We start from the raw sequence: 20,577 nt of genomic DNA, 5'->3' as shown, positions 1-20,577 counted from the left end.
ATTCGGACGGGGATCTATGGCGAGAGGGGCGGGGGTTAACTCTGCGTTCCCCGGATTGGTGCTTGCGGGGCAAGCGGCACAACGCTGTTTAAAAGCCGGGAACGCCCTCTCCCCCCTCCCCGGTATCCTGGAGGCAATCATGGTTTCGCCCAACATTTGGCGGCCTCGTTCCTCCCCCCCCCCGCACCTCCTGCAGCCAATCGCGTCGCCTTTTCTGCCCTACGAAAGAACTGGTTCCGGCCACGGAAGTTTCCTCTCTCCCCCCCCCTTCCCGTCGGAGGCGTTGGTTCTGCGCGCTCTCCTCTCTAGTCCCGGGTGAGGAAGAGGGAGACCCGGCGGCGTCCTAGCGGCGCCTCCTTCCTGCTGACCCAGGCGGGCGCGCGGGTACCATGGCCGCCCTGTTCCCAGCCTCTAGCGGGGGGCTGCACGACTGCTTGCTCCAGCTGCACAGCGCCCTGCGGAGCCCGAACCCTGGGAACGCTGCGCTTCACGGCCACATCTTCATCCGCTCCTTGGCGGAGACCTGCGTGACCAGCAGCGGCGACAGCGTCCTGGGTGCGTATGAGCCTGAGGGCTCGGGCGGGGCTGCCCCTTGCTGTGATTTAAGGCGCCTTGTGAGACTTTAACGGGTTTCATGTGAAATAAACTTTCTTTCCCCTCGCAAGTTGCATTTCCTGACCGGCGGAACTCCCTGCCACCTGAAGTACAAAGGGCCAACAGTATCAGTAACGGGACCCAACTAGCTGTTTGTTCAGTGAGGCTTTTTTGTTAGTGCATAAGTTGACAGCTGTGTTGCCTGGTACTGAATGCATAAATAAGTTCCATTCGGTTTTATTGATATTATTCCCATATAAGGCATGCATGAGGTTGCATGCTTGCAGAGTCTTGCTTCTCCTATGCATGTTTAGTGTGTTCAGTGAGGTTTGTGTCTATTCTATTAAGTATGTTCAAGGTAGCTATTCAGTCCTAAGCATCCTTACTGAGGAGCAACAGTACAAGTTTGTATGTGTCTATTCAGAACAGAAGAACAGCCCTATTGGATTAGACTAAACACCTCTTTGGTCCAGCATTTTGTTTTACAGCAGCCAACCAGGTGCCTGTGAGAAGCCCACAATAGGACAGGAGTACAGTAAGGCCACAACTTACACAGGGGTTGATGTTCCAGCGATCCTGTTTAAAGCCAAAGTGATACATAGTCAAAACACATCGGGTTTCAAAGGTGGGTGGGATTGCCAAAGTCATTTTTCCCGGAACCCCGCTTCCCACCCACTTTTACTTATTTATTCATGCCTTGCTTGTAAAACTAAATGCACACAAATGTGCGTACGTTGCGGGCTAACTGTACAGTAGTCCTCACTTGCTGTTAGTACCCCTCCTCCAACACTGAGCACAGTAGGACTTACTTGTAGGTAGGTATGCTAACAATTGTTGCAGAACTGAGATACAGACTCAATACTTTTCCAGCTCACACCCTTAGCCTCTACACTCCTGAGTCAAGTGAACTTCACTAATTTGTTATTTTACTACATTCACATTAAATTGTGAAGCCACTAAAAATTATACACACTGCAAAACAGATGTTTTGGAAGATGTACACTCTCTTTTCCCCTACAGTAGAGTATAGCCATGTAAGAAAAAACATCACAAATTACTCTTTAATTTGAAATAATATTCACAATACTGCTGCAAGTTTAAAAACCAGGTTTACTGAAATAAAAGGTCAGTGCTATATTTTATTGAGTCTGTCAGTTGTGTCTTGCTGTGTGAAATGCCTTACTTTATATCAAGGAAATAGCACTGTCCTTTCTTCAGAAACAAAATAATGCTTTCAGATATTTCTGATGTTGTCATTTCTTTGCAATGCTTACATTATCAAGGATAGTGTGTGAATAAGGCTTGGGGGAAATGCATTTCCTTTAAATCTGTTTGACACCTCAAGCATTCCTTCTCTACAGGCAAGAATTAATTACTGCCTAATGTTCTTAGTGAGAAACATCATGAGTTGTGACCTACTGTGACTACAGTAGACACTTTGCAGATAAATTTCATATCCCTGTAGGTGGTCTACTTAGATGGGATTCTGTTGTCTCTTTCAATTCAGTGACATGTTGATGTGTGCAGAGATTCTACAACTAAGCCCTTGAGCTAATTTGTACTTGGAGTAATTGGTATTTTGGTTGTCATTCCATGTTGGCAGCTTGAGTACTACTTTTATTTGTATGATAACCCAGTTCGCACCACATGTTGCATACAGGATGCGGGCGGCGGAAAGATTGTGCTTGCCAGTCCTGATCTTCACATGTTTAAACAGCATTTCATGTCAAGGGGTTAATCGTATGTGTTCTAAGGCCATATGTTTGGAAAGATATTATTTGCTTTGATTCATACTATTTTCACCCATGTTCCCACAGCTTTGCAGATTTCACTGGTGTTTTCCAAAGAAGATGGACTACTTGCATTTATCCATAAATCACTGAATAGTGAAGAAGTAAGTTGATAATCGTAGGCTGAAGCATCCTTTGATGTCTTAGTAATTGTACTTTTATATATTTGTTTTTATTTGCTTTATATATTGCCTTATCCAACAAGGTCTCTTACTGTGTCTTTTGCTGAAAATGCTTTCAATGTCTTGTTTTCAGTTTCGAGAATGCAGAGAAGAAGCATTAAAATTTCTTCTTGCCTTTTTGGAAAAGATTGGCCAAAAAGTTCACCCTTATGCACAAGATGTAAAGGTGAGTCAATTAATTAAAATTGCAAACAAAACTAGGTAGCTTAGACAGATAAAATAATGCAGCTAGTATAATAATACATGTAGTATTATGATCCATTATCAGCAATGAGAAACTAGCAATCCTTTGTATATTAAATGCTTGCATTAGACTGCTTCCTTTTCCTCTGCAGCACCATCATGTTCAAAATGCATCTTTTTGTGTATTTTCGTTTCTTAGAAGATGCAACTGTTCTGAATTAGGAGTTTCACATCACCAAGGCAGGAGAAAGTGAAAATTATATTTTGGACAATGTTATAAAGGAAGAGAAGGCACGAGGCACTTGTTTTTCGTGTTCCCTGTAACTTTCACATTCTAGCTACTCTTCTTTGGTGGGTGTAAGAACCTGGGACAGACACACTGGTCCATCTAGCTGAGTACAGTCTCTTGGATCTGAAGTCTTTCTCAGCCCTGAGCCCATTTGTAGTGCATCCAGATTCTATTGGGGAAGTTGTTCACTGGTGTGGCCTTTGACAAGAGTAAATAGAGGAAGACAGAATATTCTAATGTGGAAAATCCTTATTCAGAAAAATAGACTGAGTTTGCTTTACCTGGGCAGTTTGTTTACGCTTTTATGCTGTAAAATAGGGAACAAATGTTAAAACAGTGCAAGATACTGCACTACAAATGGAGTACATCAACACTATTATATTTTGTCTTTTAAAAATACAGCGGATGTGTCTTAGCGTTTATACAAAAGACAAACTGGCAAAGTGCAGAATCCCAGCACTAGATCTACTGATTAAGGTAAAACTTATAGGTCTTTATGATTGTCAACTGTTTCCAGTAATTATGCATGTTTGTATGTCACAATATCAAAGTTCAGTGTAGTAGAAATAATTTAAATCTATGTGTTTTAAAAGTAAATAATATTCATAGTAAGATTCATATCTAATTTTACAGAAGAATACATAAGAACATATATAATAAAAATGATAAAGTGTTTTCTATTAAGTAGCTAACATATGTTCTACCTAGTATATTTACCATAGAATCAGAATAATAGAAGGAGTTATGGTTTTGCTTTTTTGTTTTACTTATTTACTTGTTTTTATCCTGCACTTTATTCTGTGAACTGCCCGAAGATTGTATGATGAAGGGCAGTATATAAATCTAAAAAATAAAAGATAAAATAGAATTGTAGAGTTGGAAGGGACCACAAGGGTCATCTAGTCCAACCCTCTACAGTGCACGGATCTCAGCTAAAACATTCATGACAGATTGCCACCCAACGTCTGCTTAAACACCTCCAATGAAGTAGAGTCCACCATCTTCTGAGGGAGCCTGTTGAACAGCTCTTACCGTCAGAAACTTCTTCCTGGGGTTTAGTAAAAATCTCCTTTCTTGTAACTTGAATTCCTTGGTTTGGGTCCTACCCTCCAGAGTAGGAGAAAACAAGCTTGCTCTACCTTCCAAAACTCTGAAGGACTCTTATTTAGCTAGAAAAAATAATAATGTATTTTACAATACTGTTTTGAGTGCTTTTAAAAGATTTTTTAAAGAATTGTCCTTGGTTAACATCAACATCCTTTCAGCTGCTTCACAGCTTACGGTCATCTTATGTGATGGAAGACATGAAAGTCAGAGAAATCTTTACCAAATTCTATAGTGAACTTGCTATAAAAAGTAAAGTGTCTGATACAGGTAAGTATCTTAACTATATTACTACTTACGTTTACTATTAGTAATTTTTATTTATTTATACTTGTATTAGCAAACATACACAGCTAGGGGATGATGGGTCACTACTCTAAATTGCTAACGGATTTGAGAATAATCCAACGAAAGTTAATTGTGACTAGGGAGAAAGTCACATTGAATGCTTGCTTCTACCTTGGATTAGCCTGCAAATCCCTTTGAGAGCAAGAAAATGGAATCTAGTAACGAGTAACTTGACTTCAGTAGAACCTAGTCCTTATTAACTGTTGCTGGAATAACCTCATTTCCAGTTCAACAGTAGGAATGTCATTAAGTCAAGCCTTTGCTGCCCTGAGACTGCAAAAGTGAGGGGAAGGGAACTCTGCAATATGCTACCAGAGGAACAAGCGCCACTGGGAGGTTATACTGCCTTTGTCCCAGGAAGAACATCAGGGAAAGGGAACATGGCCCCAGTCATTGGGCACTCAAGACGAAGCTGTGAGGAGTTCCCTGCCAGAAAGAACTCTTAACTTGCCACCAGTTGCCCTGGGACTGCAGAAGCAAGGGAAATGAAACTTTGGTTTCTGTCACTAGGTGCAGGAACTAATACTGGGTATTCTTTGTATGGTTATAGTGTGGTGTAAATTGCCTTGGGGGTCATCTTATTGCATGATTCCTTTATCTAAGGAATGTGTATAAATCCTTAAAATAAAGACTTTCATCCCTTGAATCCAGACCTATGAACACTGCAGACCTTAGCTATGCATGAGCCGCCTCTGAGTTTCATACTTACTTTCACTTCCCCTCAAAATTCTGCTCCCCATAGTCTCTGTGCCTTCACACATAAGAATTCTGTTCATCCACAGATAATTTTGGAACATTATGCTTTCCTTAATTCCCGCCCCCCCCCCCGCTCATTCCCTCCCCACTGAGATGAAGCTTTTTATCCATTTGTACATAACTGGAGTGGGGTGTACTTTTAAACTTATTTCTCTTTCGACTGTTACATTAGTGTGAGCTCTTGGAACTAGATGTGAGGTAGCTTCTTTCAGAACTATTTCCACATGTGCTAATTTCTTCCTTTGGGGCCCAACTTAACTATGATTAGGACAGCAAGAAGTAATAACTATGCATGTACGCTTTCACTATTTCCCCCAATAACAAAGGCCTTAAGTCTTAAGTGGCACATTAATCAGTAACCACCTTGTGTCTGTCTGCGGAACATTGACAGCGCAGCTGGCAGTGACAGTAACTAAATATTAGGATAATATGGGTGAGACTGAATAAGACATTTCGGATCTATAACAACACTTGGGTAATTTATTAAATCCTTCATTGTTTAGGAGAGATTTTTTGTGTGTGTAGCTAGATTAAAATAAAATGTGAACACATAATTAGGGTGCTAAATATTCTTTTTTTTTTAAGTGTTGGAAAGGATTTATGAACTCCTGGGAGTTTTGGGAGAAGTCCAACCTAGTGATATGCTTGACAACTCTGAAAAACTATATCGAGCTTATTTGGGAGAACTCAGAACACAGGTAAAGTAAGGACTTCTTGTGGGATATCAGCAAAAGCTTTTCCTTCATGTTCTGTCTTGGTGTGTGTCAGATTTTCCTCCTTTAGCTCTCTAGATCCTTAGAACCCCAGGCGGCCTCTTTGCCTCACAGACTGCCTGGTGGGACCTTTACCACTATGGCTTGGAAAGCCCTTTTCATCATAGGGCCCCGTTTTTGCTTTTATTTCCAAGATGGTGGGTTTTCCTGCCTTTACCCACGTCTATAGCATAGTGTTTCCCTTCACCAGCTCATGCTGTTCTGCAATATTTCCTTGTTGGCTCACTGCTAGGAATTACCTACTAGAATTAATTTCTGATAGTCAGCTATGCCTTGCTAATCCAGATTGTAGAAATCACCCTACTGATTTTCCTCTTACACCTAAGTGACCCCTTTCCCAAATCAGGAAAGCTTTCAGGGGCAAGGGAAGCAAGTCACTGCCAACAGCTCATGATAGCAGGCAAAGGACGGTCAAGAAGGGGTGGTGGTGGAGCTGTTGTGCCTTCATCCCCTCGCTCAACAATCAGGAAAGCCTTTTTACTGGGTGAAGCATGCGACTGGCAGCAGGCAACAAACAAGGAAGACGGTTGCTTCTTGCTGCACCAACACTCAGGAAATCCTCTTTAAGGGGCAAGGCAAGCAAATCTTTTTTAGCTGCATGTGGCAGGCGGGCAATGAACAATCCAGTCCAAGGGCCTGCTACTGTTTTATTCTTTCAGCTTTTTTTCTTTTCTTTTTAAAGCCCCTACAAGGGGCAAAGGAAGCACCTGTAGTTGGTTCCACCTGGCTGAAGGTCAGCAAGAAGCTAAGCTGCTCCTTCCTCCCCATGCCCCAGACCAGACTTCTGTGCCATTGTTGCGAGTCTTCTTAACATAATGTTGCTCAAGGGGGGAAAAAGTGCTGGTACAGAGTTGCAGTGCATACAGAGTACCTACTCAATTTTTTTATTTTTGCTGGATTGTGCCCAGTTTTTCTAAGAAACCTAGTGAGACTGTAGAATGATTAGCTACATTCTATATATTATATGCTATACTGGAAACAAATTACAGATTTGTTTTATAATCAGAGGATATAGCTACTATGTTTAAGTTCATTTGAGAAATTGTGTCTTGCATTGCATGTTGATATCTCGGGATACCTGGTCTCCTTCCGTATTAAATACATCACTTCCTTGTTTTCAGATGACTTCTGCAACAAGAGAGCCTAAGTTTGCAGTAGTAGCTGGGTGTCTGAAAGGACTGACAGCGCTCATGAATAACTTTACTAAGTCCATGGATGAAGGTGCAGTATTTCTTTTATTAAAATTTATAAGTAGCACAGTTCTGTCAAACTGCAGGAAATTGCCTCCCTTTCTTAATTCGCTAGACTTTTGATTTCTACACCCAGAACCAGAAGCATTGTTGGATATGCTTGTGCAGATTTTACATCAGTGTAGGCAATCAATTATGGCTGCAAGTCCTGTTACTTTGGCAAGTAATCCACTATCTCTATCTTCCCTTTTAGCCCACATTTTTGGGAACAATAAGTTTATAGCGCTAGTATAAACAGATTTTTTTTTTGTACATTCCTTCTCTACTTTGCTCCATATGGTCTTGTCGGAGATGTTCTATAAATTTGAGGAATGCTGATACACCTAGCTGAATGTTCCCAGTGGATCAATTAGTCCAGCTCCCTGTCCTGAGAACTGGTATCTGCTGCACATAAAATAATTCTCCAGACTTTTGGCCTGTCTTTCTTGGAAATCACTAAATAAGGATATTTTATAGCCTCTGTGGTCTGGGTAGTTTTAATTGGAAATGCTACTCTTTCACCTTGAACAGCCTTTTGTCCTTTTTGTCTGTTTCTATTTGTGACATTTTCAGCAATAGGGAATAGTTTCTTTCTAAATTTGGTCTTGCAGTTGTACTCTACTCAGTTCTGATAACTTTCAGGGTCCTGAGGTATGTCTATATGGCATACTTTCTGTGCTGCTTCCCTATGTTCATTCTGTGGTGAAGAATCAATGCATAGTTTGTTCAAAGTAGCATGTGGCATTGCTCCATCTTTCCATAGATCTAATGTCTGTATGATCTGCCATTTAGATACACAGAGGATCAGTTGAGTTTTATTTGATAGAAGATCGTTTTGGAGTGACAATGATACACTGTGGTTGAATCGGCTTTTGTGATGATCTGAACTTTCGTGTCATATGAGAGGTTTTGTGTCATATGAGAAGTTTAAAATGCTGCCACCTCATGACCTTATTTACTTTTTTTTTTGTATTTTCTCTACAGATCCTCAAACATCTAAAGAAATCTTTGATTTTGCAATGAAGGCAATAAGTCCACAGGTATAATGGATTTTTTTTGCCTTCAAAACAATCATTCTTTAAATTTGTTAATTAGATCTGACAAACAAATCTTATACAAAATATTTTGACATTGCAGATTGACTTAAAGCGATACGCAGTTCCTCTTGGTAAGAACTTTGTTTCATGTAAAATAGTTGGCTGCAACAGTATCTCTGATAGCATATTTCTTCTCTGTTGGATAAGATGTAATGCATGTAATCTATTTTTTGTCTACAAGAAGTAAAATGTAACTTTAAGTAATAAACAAAAAATAAATAAAGGCAAGATAATTACCAATTTCAATCCTAATTTCTTAGAGTGATTATATAAACAAATAGCTCTTGTAAAATTATTCAAGGAAGATAACACTTGCATCAGTAATCAGCTGGAACAAAAAGTCGAATTTAAATTAAAATTTTACTTTTCAGCTGGACTGCGTTTGTTTAGTATCCATGCTGCTCAATTCAGCACATGCCTTCTTGACAACTATATCACACTATATGAAGTAATGTCCAAATGGTGTGGCCATCAGAATATAGAACTGAAGAAAGCTGGCCATTCAGCTTTGGATGCATTTTTTAAACAGGTAAAATAACCACCTTGTCTCCCATGTCCAGTTTTCTCTCTCTTTGTTTTGCTTTCCCTTCCTTCTGCATGGGACTTTTCTCCCATGCCTGGCTGTTCCCACAGTCGTTCTTCTTGATGCAAGTGCTTTTGGCAGCAAGGTTTTTACTGCCATGCACATAATGTATTTATGTGGGAGTTAAAGGCTCTACGTACATATTGACATATGGATAGCTATTCTGTATTAGTATAGTGTCTGAACCAATGGGACCACAGTCTTTTTATTCCTTTCATTGTGACTCTAAAAGTTTTCTTTGGTATTGTATGTTGATGATATTGTCTTTATATCAGCTTGGTTTGAAGAAGCTGCTGAGTAGCATAGATATGAAGTCATGATGAATTTATTTTGTATGAGCTATCTAAATTATAAATATCCTATATTATACATAATATGCAGATCTCTGCAATGGTTGCAAAGGATGCAGAAATGCATAAGAGCAAGCTGCGCTACTTCATGGAACAGTTTTATGGTATCATCAGGAAGATGGATGCCAGCAACAAGGAATTGTCCATTGCTATTCGTGGATATGGGCTTTTTGCAGCGGTATGTATTTTAGTTCCTGACATCATAGAATTGTAGAGTTGGAGTTGGATGACCCCCAACGGTCATGTGGTCCAACCCACTGCAATGCAGGAATCATTTCCTATCCCACTTCTTGGACCCGAGAGACTAAAAAACAATGGGCAGCCAGATTCTGGGTACAACCTATCCTGGTACTCTGATGTTGGAAAGGTTTAATATTAGAGTGAATAAGACATTTATTTTATAAAGATTTTTAATGATCCTTGTGCAGAAATCTTAGCTGCATCATTTGGGATAAATGAAACCTTATAATACGTGAGTCGCAAATTGAGTTTAATACAATGTTTAGAAAAAGTGAACTTAAATCACAGAACGTTGCAATAAGTGAGGTGCACCTCAACTGAGAAATAGCATTTCCATGATCTTTAATGTAGTGGCTTTTTGCAGATATTTAGGTTTACTGAATTAATGTTTGAATTTGCCCTTGGTGCTTAGAAATTGCAGTTAGTAAATCAAAGAACTTAGACTGTAATAATGGCTTGGACTTGATAATCTTGCCATGAATGGAAGGCAGTTCTTGTAACATGACTGAAGCTTGCTGACTTCCTTTGTGCCCTAATAATCTCAGACTGGCTCCATAGGGCCAGAGCGGTTTTTCAGAAGGTCCAGAGGTCTGCAGGCAAAGAGAAATGGATTACTCCCTCTCCAATTGGTAGACCAATTATTTATTTTAATCTACTGTTATTTCTCTCTCTTTGAAAGCCATGCAAAGCTATCAATTCCAAGGATGTTGACTTCATGTATGTTGAACTCCTTCAGCGCTGTAAGCAAATGTATCTCACCGAGGCAGAAACTGTAGATGACCACGTGTATCAGCTACCAAGTTTCCTTCAATCTATTGCTAGTGTCATACTGCACTTAGATACTGTAAGTGACTAGTTTGGATCACATTTGTGAGGCTTTTATTTGTATAAAGTAGAAGGCATTGCATATGTCCTGATAGCAAACTTGTTCTTCAAGTGCTAATCCTTTGGTTCACTCTACGTGGTGGGGGTGGGTGGGATGGAATATTAGCAGGCTTGAGACATCATCAGGGGTAACCCCAAGGTTTGCAGAAGCACCACAGATCTTTAGGGAGGCAGAACGAAAACAGCTTCGTGAGAACTGAGCATGCTCAGTGACCACCAAATGCACCCTAACTGTTGTGGAGGGGGAAAATAGAACATGTGTAGAGGGGAGCATGGAGAATGACTCTACTTGTACGACTCTTATTTGTGATGAGGGTGATGCAAATTTTCTCTCTCACTAAAAAACAAAACCTACAACCCCTCCCACTTGAAAAATAATCTTGAAGATTTTTAGTGAATGTGTAGCTGCTATCTCCTAATATGCCACTGTTCTTCTTCTAGATTCCTGAAGTATATACTCCAGTTCTGGAACGTCTGATTGTGGTGCAAATAGATAGCTTCCCACAATACAGTGTGAAAATGCAGTTTCAGTGTTGTAAATCCATTATAAAGGTTTTTTTAGCGCTGGCAGGAAAAGGCCCTGTACTGTGGAGTTTTATGAGCACTGTGGGTGAGTTTTGTCGATTGTCTCAAAACAAGTTTTCTTTATTGCAGGACCTAGTTCAGGTTTGAGAAACTTGAAAAGTAAGGGTAATAGAAAATTATGCCAGTGGAGTTTCTGTCGTATTCTGCAGTGTCGCAGTCAGTGTAATGAGTACAAGACTGCACCCTTAGTCACAATGACTTTTTAGGTTATGTTGCATATGTGGGCAATTTGTATGTGATTCTGCTTGAAAGTGAATTGGAAACTGAATTTGGCAAGAAACAGAATTCTTTTGTTAACTTTTCTGCAGTGCCTAATACAAATGTACGTGCCTAAGTATAATTTTACTATTTTAGTTTCACTTGTAATCAAATTTACATTGATGCAAAAGCTATTTTTAAAATGTGGTAAATATCAGTTAATGTTATGGTTGCCTCATGTCGTATGTAGGACTAATATGGTGTCTTCTGCATTGGACCCAGTGCTTTTTTTCTGGGGGTTCTCAAGGACACACAGTACCTGCACCCTTTTTTCCTAGAAGAAATGCAGTGATTGGACCCATAACAAGAATGAATCTTACAATAGCTCAGCTGTCTTGCCAGATCCTTTCTTTGGTCTGGAGGTGGGGGGCTTTTGTGTGTGTGTGTGTGTGTGTGTGTGTGTGTGTGTCGCTGTTTGTTTTTATTTTGTTTTCTTTTAAACTTTTTTTTTAAACCACTGCACATATTTAGGCCTCAGTGTAACCTGGTAACTAATAAAGCAACTTGGTAATGACAACAGTTGCTGATTTGGGGTTCATTTTCAGTGCCAGAAAGATACTAGAATATTCAGACACTTTTCAGTCCACCTTCTTGATGTGTTTTCTTAAATATTGAAATACCTTCTTTTTCAGTGCATCAAGGTTTAATCAGAGTCTGTTCTAAGCCAGTTGTCTTCTCATCGGTAAGTGTTGTTGAAGTTTTGCTGAATTAGGTTTTGTGTTTGTATCCTTATTCCTTGTGTTCTGTACAAAAACGTTTTGTTGCACTCTTTTTCTTCCAAGGGGGTGCATTTATTAACAAATTGCTAGCTTCATAAATTGCTAGGGTTTTCCCTCACTTTCCATAGTCCCCTCATGAAAACATGCATCCATTTTTACATGGTGCCCTATACTGCTCACCCACCAGGAATGTAATGTCACCTATATATTTTCTTCAGTAACTGTTCTTTTTTTCTCTTGATGAACACTACTTGGGTTTCCCCTTCTCAAATGCCCTTTCTTTGTTTACTGGAAGTATCAGAGGGGGCCTGAGTGAGAGGTCAAACATTAAATCATTTGGTTAATACTATAATTGTAGAAAATGAACTTTGGGGACTAAAGAAGTGGGTCTTGCTTGAACGTTAAGCATTAAAATACCATATGAAGTAAAATTTGCTGCTGATCACTTGAAATATCTTGTTTTACCTTGTTTTAAGTATGTGAATGTGTATTATTTGAAATATTATACATTCCTAAGATGGGGCACTTAACATGAGAATGCCCTTGACATGTCTTAGTACAATGGTCCTGTGTGCTCTTCTATCACTTATGTATACTTCTGAATTAGGCAGTGTTCATTTCTGCTATCCTAGGATAAGCTATGTAGAGATATTCAGTATTATGTTGCCTTCTAGGAATATTCTGGAAAAAACGTTTCTAGTTCAGAAGAGCCTCCTATATCTGGAGAAGTTCGAGCTGGGAAATGGAAGGTGCCTACATACAAGGATTACTTGGATCTTTTTAGAAGTTTACTGAGCTGTGACACAATGAAGGTAAAAAAACCACTAATGCTGGATCTTTAATTTAAAAAAAATGACTTACTTAAGCTTTACTTAAATGCTTTTCATTTCCGTTGTATGCATTTTCTCACAAAACAATACCAATTAAAAGAAAATAAAAATGCTTTAAAATGCAGTCATACACTCACAGTGAATAATTTCAAGGTTGCCAGGTGCAGTCTCTTTCTGCCTGCTCATGCCTCAGTGAACAGGAATATGCTAAACCTCCTCCTAAATGTTGTCAGTATGGGAGACATGGATACCCATTTGTGAAATGCCCTTCTTGGTGAGGTAACTGCCACCCAAAAGGACCTGTCATGGTTCGCCAACAGCTGTGCAGCTCTAGTAGCAGCACTAACAACAGGACCTCTACTGATTGTAGGTCCTAATATGGTTTATGCTGAGAGAGGTTCTTTTTGGGGTAATGGGATCTCAAGCTGTTTAGGGTTTTTATATGCTGCTACTAACATCTTGAATTGGGCCTGGTAGCTCACTGGCAGCCAGGACCATTGATCCATGATCCATCAGACTGTCCCACTTGGCATCCTGGCTGCCACATTCTGCATTAGCTGCAGCCTCTGAACCTTCTTCATTGACAGCCCCATGTGCAGTGCTTTGCAGTAGTCCAAGTTATAAAACAAAAAAATAAAGAGTTAAGAGTAGGGAAGCTTGGGCATACATATATGTTTTAAAGAGATGTTTAAAGGCCATTGCTGACTGTACTTCAAAAATTACCTGAGGGAGGACATTCCAGGTGGTAAGTGCTATTGTCAAGAAGGCCTGCTTCTACACTGTCATTAAGTGATAGTAAGTTGTGGAATAATCAGCAGGACTTCCTCAGAAGTTCTTAAACATTGGCTTGGCTTGTACTGGAAATTACTTGGTCTGTAATTTCGGAATAAACTCTGACGTAACTAAAACTATGTTCTTCTGTTCTCCAATGTAGGACTCTCTGTTCACAGATGAAACGTTTCTAATTGCAAATTCACCTCTACAGTCTCTAAATCGGTTGTTATATGATGAACTCATAAAGTCTATCCTAAAAGTAGTTGAAAAGTTGGATCTTACAGTTCAGAAACAGAACATTAGGGAAGAGAAGGTAAGACTGGATATTTGAAAAGAGTCTCTCTCTCTCTCTCTCTCTCTCTCTCTCTCTCTCTCTCTCTCTCACCTTCTCACCTTTTGCATTTCTGCCCATGTAACGGGTTCAGGGTGCACTTTCAACAAATGAAAACTGATTTACTGTTACATTATTCATACATGTATCTGTTTATCATGTTCAGACACAACAGTAAGCAATAATTTAGTGATGCATAAGGATAGTCAATGTGGTGCCCACCAGATGTTGTTGGGCTCCAACATCTCCCATCATCTCTGACCATTTGCCATGTTTTCTGGAGATAATGGAAATTTTAGTCCAGTATCATTTGGAGGGCACCACATTGGCTTTCCCAGCATAAATGAGCTTTGAGCTTGTGCTTCCCCTGGTACAACCTTTAGGTGGGAATCAGATGCATCCATTTTCGTTTTCGACTAACTGAAGTTTAATTTTGTCTGAGTTGGGACTATCATGTGGTTACTTTTAACTTGGCTTTGTCTAGACAAAGCAGAGTCAGAACATGTGTCAAAGGAGAAGCACAAGAGTTTAGAAATTGCTCACATAGCACTAAACTGGTTTAGTGTTACATCTAGATGCAGCCATAGTTTTCATTAAAGTTTTATAGCCCATCTTTAAAAAGCCATTAGGATGGGTAGGGCTGTAAAACCGAGTGCAATATTTATAACAGTTCTTAAGACTAAAAAGCTGATAATCTAAATTATATACTGCACTGTAGAATCCAACAACAGGAGGGTTTAGGAAGAAGGTATACATAATCAGATGCTGAATTGAGTTACTTTATGGGAGTGGAGACATAAGCAGATATAATTTGTAGAAGTACAAATTGCCATGAATAGCAGATATTTCAATTTTTATTTCTCCTTTCCCGAAGGCGTTTGTGAGAATGTTATAGTGCATGGAATTCAATGTCTAGCTGTCCCATCTACGAATGTATTTCAACTTGCCAGGCAGAATTATCCCCCCTCTCCCCCTCCTACGTTGTTCCAGGAGTTGTCCCAATCTTCCCAGACCCAGTTACTGAGAGGATATGTGAAGTGGGGAAGTTGCATTGTGTAAGGGGAAGTCCTTATACAGATCTAGTGTGGATGGGTCTTGTTAGGTGAATTTGACTCATTATATTTAAGGGAGTCCTAAAAATGAACTGATACTTCATTTAAAGAACCCATCGTATTTAAAATAAACATCCACAAAATCCCCGCTAGATTAAAATACCATAAGTAGCAATAAAATTCAACAAATAGGATACTTTTTGCAGCACTGCTTTTCTATAGGATTCTAATTAATTGTAGAATAATTCATTTTTTTCCAACATGCCTTCATCAAAGAGATTGTATACATGTTAAATTAAAGAAAAATAGAGACAAGTAGGAGAGATACATGCAAACGCTATCCAGCCTAACCTGGTTGCAAAGACTGTGCATACTTCTGATTTTCTTTTCTCAGGATGGAAGTGTAGCTGATGTTGATCTCACCATTCCTACTTCCGATCCAGCTGCAAACCTTCAGCCAAACAAGCCTAAAGACTTTACAGCCTTCATTAACCTAGTGGAGTTTTGCAGGTATGTTCTGTTGTGTGTAGTTCAAGGAAATGCAGAACACATGTGAGACATACAATTTAGTTACATTGTGCTGGTATAGTTTATATTATGCTGGGGCCAGTGGGCAGCCAAACTCCTGTCTGGAAATGGCATGGCCTATTCATTGTTTGCTGGCAGTGTTTGTGAATGGGTGGAATAGACATAGTGATCTCCTGCTTAGAACAGGGCACCCTGGGCCTGTAGCTTTATGGGGGGGAGGGGGATGACTTCAATTCATTGCTTGCTGTTCTCTTTATCTCTGCAGAGACATCCTCCCAGAGAAGCACGTTGAGTATTTTGTGCCTTGGGTTTATTCATTTGCTTATGAGCTAATTATACAGTCAACGCGGTTACCCTTTATTAGTGGATTTTACAAAATGCTGTCTATTGCCATGAAAATTGCTAAAAAAACAAAATACTTTCAGGTGAGATAACTCTTGTAAGGAGGGTAATTACCTGTTATTTGTTCAAGATAAAGTTAATGTTATGCTGCTTTGTACCTGCGCTGCATATGTGCTTGATATAATTGTGATTTTTTTCATTTTAATAGTTAAGAATTTTTTTGTATTTTTATACCTGGCGGTAGTTCTGGGATGGAAATGGGCAAAAATGCAACATGGAGGGGTGGTGTGTTTAGGGAGATCCTTCAGCTGTGAAAGGTGGTTTTTAGCTTGGGTTGAATAGGGCGGCACTCTGCCTGAAAAACCAAATATACAGTTTAGGAGTGCTCCTGGATTTGATGCTGATTGGATAAGCCCAGGTGGCATCAGTAACCAGGAGTGCTTTTTGCCAGCATCAGTGGGTATGCCTACTGCACGCCTATTGGAAAGGGACTAACCTTACCACAGTGGTTTATGCTCTGGGTATGACTGGACTGTACAGCTGTAGTGTGCCCTTTTTGGGGCTGTTCAGAAACTTCAGACGCTCCAGAACATGGCTGCTAGAGTCATACTGGGGGCAAGGCAGACAGCATCTGTAACACCTCTTTATTATATCAGCTGAGCTGGTTATCTGTGCATTCCTGGGCCCAATTAAACTGCTGGTTTTGACCTTTTAAAGCCCTAAACAGATTGAGCCCAAGTTATTTATTGGACCACCTGCACACATTCCAGGGTTTTAACAGGAACACCAGTCATACCAGTCAGGAAAAAAACCACACAGCCTTCTGGAAACCCATTGGATCCATTAGCCTTCAAGGGTCAACCATCTCAATAAGTCCTCTGCCTCTGCAGAAGGGAAAAGGTGCTGAAAGCCTAAATCTCAACAGGAAGTGATCTGGCCATGACAAGGGGCTGATGTCAATATCCCCCACTTTCAGATCACCCTTTTCCTGCCCAGTTGAGAAAGCAAGGTCCAGAATGCGGCCTGTTACATGTGTTGGGCCAATGGCATGTTGGGCCATCCCTACAGTTGTCTTGGCAGCCATGAAGTCCTGAGCCACCCCAGAGCCAGTCATTTAGGCATGGATGTTGAAGTTCCCCAGAAGTCTGGGAGTCCTCAACACTGCATCTGAGAACATCTGGGCAGTGAGATCGGTGGTAAACCAGCAGAATCTCTAATCTGTCTTGACTGTGTCAGGAACATAGGACTTTATAAGTGAACGGCAGCACTTGAAATTTTGCCCAGAAACAACTTACCTCTGGCAGGATACGTCCTTTACTGCTAGCGCTGTCTGCTGTGTTCTGAACCAGTTGCAGTTCCCATATAGTCTTCAAAACCAGCCCCATGTAAAGGACATAATCTATTAATCCTGCATACATTGGTGGGTGCATGGATTCCCTCAATTATATGACATTATTCAATTGGTTCTTTTTTTTTAATGGAACACTAAGAGAAGACTAACCCTATTTGTACAATTCTGCATATTCTTTTGTTTCTCAGGGTGTCGGTCCAAAGAGTGAAAAGAAATGTCATGAAGATCCGGAGAAGAGTTCCTGCTTTGCTTTATTTGCAAAATTTGGAAAAGAGGTGAGACGTTCTCTGTGATATTTCTTTGAAATATGTGTTGAGTCTTTTGAGTTATGTGTAATAAGTAAATTTGTATTTAAATCAATTCATTTCCAAAGATTGGTGTACTTTACTTGCTTGTCCAACATAAGACATTTGTCAAGATGATTTGAACTTCAGGTAGTTCTTAACATTATTCCATTTTTCTCAATTTAGGTAACAGCAAAAATGAAGCAGTACAAAGATGAACTATTGGCATCCTGTCTTATTTTTGTGCTTTCCTTGCCACATGACATCATCATGCTGGATATTAAAGCATACATTCCTGCTTTGCAGGTGGGTCAGTATGGTGAATAAGCAATACAGTCATTTCCCCCTTGCATATATGCTCGTTTTGGTGGAATTTGCAGCATGATCCTATGTATGTTTACTCAGATGTCAGTCCCACTGAACTAAATGAGAGGTAAGTGTGTATCGAATTACAGCCTTTAACATCTGCATTGTCACCATTGGTGAATTAGTGGGGAAACCCAAAGTTTGAATTTCAGATTTGTATGGCAACCATGTGTGCTGTTCATAGTTTTATTTGTCTGTGCTGACCACCATACTTAACCTGTATCTCATTCTAGGAGTATTAAAATTATAACTTTGTATGCATTTTGTAATATTGGCCAATAGGATACTTACATCCAAAGACACAAATATATTGTAAAAGGCATATATTTGGAGCTCTAAATATCTGTTTTCTTTATGCCGTCTGTACAGAATGCTTTTAAACAGGGCCTTAGCTATACCCCAATGGCTGACGCAGCACTGGATGCCCTGGAAGATTGGTCAGCCCATATTCCCAGATATATAATACAGCCTTACTACAAGGACATCTTGCCTTGCCTTGATGGCTATTTGAAAATTTCTGCATTGACAGGTACATGCTAAAAATGAATACAGGAAAATGGAAAGGCTTTTTAAAGGTGTTGAGGTGTTAAACATACCAGTGTTGGACTAACCTTATTGTGGAGTGGTTTGAATTTGGGAATTTTTTTTAATTATTCATTGTTATATACTGTAGTGCAGGGTTTCCCAAACTTGGCTCTCCAGCTGTTTTTGGACTACAGTTCCCATCATCCCTGGCCACTGGTCCTGCTAGCTAGGGATGATGGGATTTGTAGTCCAACAACAGCTGGACAACTTGCTCTTTTGTCACCTTGCAGAAATGTTTTAAAATACACCTAATGTACTTTCATAAATACAATAAGTGAGCATTAATATATTGTTTCTTGAAAATTAGATGAATCTCATAGTAATTGGGAGGTGAAGAAACTTTCTCGGGCAGTTCAGAAGGGATTGAACAAAGTAGTCATCCAGCGTCTGAAGAAAGCAAAGAGTCTTGCATTGGTAAAGTTCCCTCCTACCCTTTAAAAATAATTAAATTTTCCATCGGAAGATCAAAGCATACTTTTTCTTATTTAGATATATGTGCTTTTATACATTATATAATTATGCATTGTCTTATTACAAAGATTTTTTTTGTGTATCAGATATATACTCAAGTGGATATACTTATCCGCAGTTACTTAAAAGAAACACATACATAGCTGATTTATACTTAATTTGTTTATACAGTGGGATAATCACCATGTGATATTTGCTTGTGAATGCAGAATACAGTATTTGTTTTTTTTTTAAAAAGATTTTTATTAAAGTTTTACAAAAAAAGAAAAATAGAAATTCACAGAATAAAAAACCATAAATTACAGAAAAAAGAAACACGCAAAAAAGAAAAAAAGAAAAAAAATACAGAAAGAAAAGCACAACTAATTAAGAAAAATTACATTTAAACAAAGAAAAAATAAAACCATTCCATTTTTCCAATAGCCTCAATTTCATATGCTTATGTTCTTGACCTCCTCGCACCTTCCCCTTTTTGTGTTCCCATTCAAATATTTAATTCAGCAAATTCTTACCCTTTGTCAAATGTTTAAACTTTGTACCATAACATATACTATATCCCTATTTTTCAACCAATTATCAATACCTTTTTTGCATAGTCTTAATAACTTTTATCACTAATTACCACTTATTACCCATCCAAGCACATTTTTAACACTCATTGATTTTATAATATTTCTGAAGATAGTCTTTGAATTTCTTCCAGTCTTCTTCCACCAACTCTTCTCCCAGGTCTCGGATTCTGTCAGTCATTTCCGCCAATTCCATATAGTCTATCAGCTTCATCTGCCATTCTTCCAGGGTGGGTAGCTCTTGTGTCTTCCAATACTTTGCGATGAGAATTCTTGCTGCTGTTGTTGCGTACATAAAGAAATTTCTATCTTTCTTTGGCACCAATTGCCCCACCATGCCCAAGAGAAAGGCCTCTGGCTTCTTAAGGAATGTATATCTAAAGATTTTTTTCATTTCGTTATATATCATCTCCCAGAAAGCCTTAATCTTTGGGCATGTCCACCAAAGGTGAAAGAATGTTCCTTCACTTTCTTTACACTTCCAACATTTATTGTCAGGCAAATGGTAGATTTTTGCAAGCTTGACTGGTGTCATGTACCACCTGTATATCATTTTCATAATATTCTCTCTTAGGGCATTACATGCCGTAAATTTCATACCTGTGGTCCACAACCGTTCCCAGTCAGCAAACATGATGTTATGACCAACATCTTGTGCCCATTTAATCATAGCAGATTTAACTGTTTCATCCTGCGTATTCCATTTTAGCAGCAAGTTATACATTCTTGAAAGTATTTTAGTTTTGGGTTCTAACAACTCAGTTTCCAATTTTGATTTTTCCACCTGGAAACCTATTTTTTTATCCATGTTATAGGCTTCTCTTATTTGAAAATAGTGCAGCCAATCTCGCACCTTATCTTTTAATTTCTCAAAACTCTGCAATTTCAATTTATCCCCTTCTTGTTCCAGTATTTCCCAATATTTCGGCCATTTGGCCTCCATATTGGACTTTTTAAGTGCCTTTGCCTCCATTGGTGACAACCACCTTGGGGTTTTGTTCTCCAATAAGTCTTTATATCTTGACCAGACATTAAACAATGCTTTCCTGACAATATGATTTTTAAATGCTTTATGAGCTTTGACCTTGTCGTACCACAGATATGCATGCCACCCAAAGACATTATTAAA

At 39.3% G+C, this 20,577-nt stretch overlaps 1 protein-coding gene across 1 annotated transcript in view; it reads left to right on the top strand.

Moving 5' to 3' along the window:
• Nucleotides 1-109: 109 nt before the first annotated feature.
• The window catches only part of PRKDC (protein kinase, DNA-activated, catalytic subunit), an 86,233-nt gene continuing 65,765 nt past the window's right edge, over nucleotides 110-20,577 (top strand). The window contains exons 1-22 of the mRNA XM_083622813.1: nucleotides 110-555; nucleotides 2,412-2,488; nucleotides 2,640-2,732; nucleotides 3,441-3,515; nucleotides 4,304-4,412; nucleotides 5,832-5,944; nucleotides 7,141-7,240; nucleotides 8,233-8,288; nucleotides 8,386-8,416; nucleotides 8,717-8,874; nucleotides 9,310-9,456; nucleotides 10,198-10,362; nucleotides 10,845-11,013; nucleotides 11,879-11,928; nucleotides 12,640-12,777; nucleotides 13,730-13,882; nucleotides 15,347-15,462; nucleotides 15,746-15,905; nucleotides 17,362-17,448; nucleotides 17,644-17,763; nucleotides 18,193-18,352; nucleotides 18,716-18,822. Of these exons, the coding sequence (XP_083478939.1) occupies nucleotides 390-555; nucleotides 2,412-2,488; nucleotides 2,640-2,732; nucleotides 3,441-3,515; nucleotides 4,304-4,412; nucleotides 5,832-5,944; nucleotides 7,141-7,240; nucleotides 8,233-8,288; nucleotides 8,386-8,416; nucleotides 8,717-8,874; nucleotides 9,310-9,456; nucleotides 10,198-10,362; nucleotides 10,845-11,013; nucleotides 11,879-11,928; nucleotides 12,640-12,777; nucleotides 13,730-13,882; nucleotides 15,347-15,462; nucleotides 15,746-15,905; nucleotides 17,362-17,448; nucleotides 17,644-17,763; nucleotides 18,193-18,352; nucleotides 18,716-18,822 (2,550 nt within the window). The 5' untranslated portion in view covers nucleotides 110-389. The remainder of the gene's footprint in view (nucleotides 556-2,411; nucleotides 2,489-2,639; nucleotides 2,733-3,440; nucleotides 3,516-4,303; nucleotides 4,413-5,831; nucleotides 5,945-7,140; nucleotides 7,241-8,232; nucleotides 8,289-8,385; nucleotides 8,417-8,716; nucleotides 8,875-9,309; nucleotides 9,457-10,197; nucleotides 10,363-10,844; nucleotides 11,014-11,878; nucleotides 11,929-12,639; nucleotides 12,778-13,729; nucleotides 13,883-15,346; nucleotides 15,463-15,745; nucleotides 15,906-17,361; nucleotides 17,449-17,643; nucleotides 17,764-18,192; nucleotides 18,353-18,715; nucleotides 18,823-20,577) is intronic.

Source organism: Podarcis filfolensis, assembly GCF_964270895.1.
Source record: "Podarcis filfolensis genome assembly, chromosome: 7".
Lineage (NCBI taxonomy): Eukaryota > Metazoa > Chordata > Lepidosauria > Squamata > Lacertidae > Podarcis > Podarcis filfolensis.
Note: the sequence above shows the minus strand (reverse complement) of the source record. Positions and strands in the feature narration are given on the sequence as shown.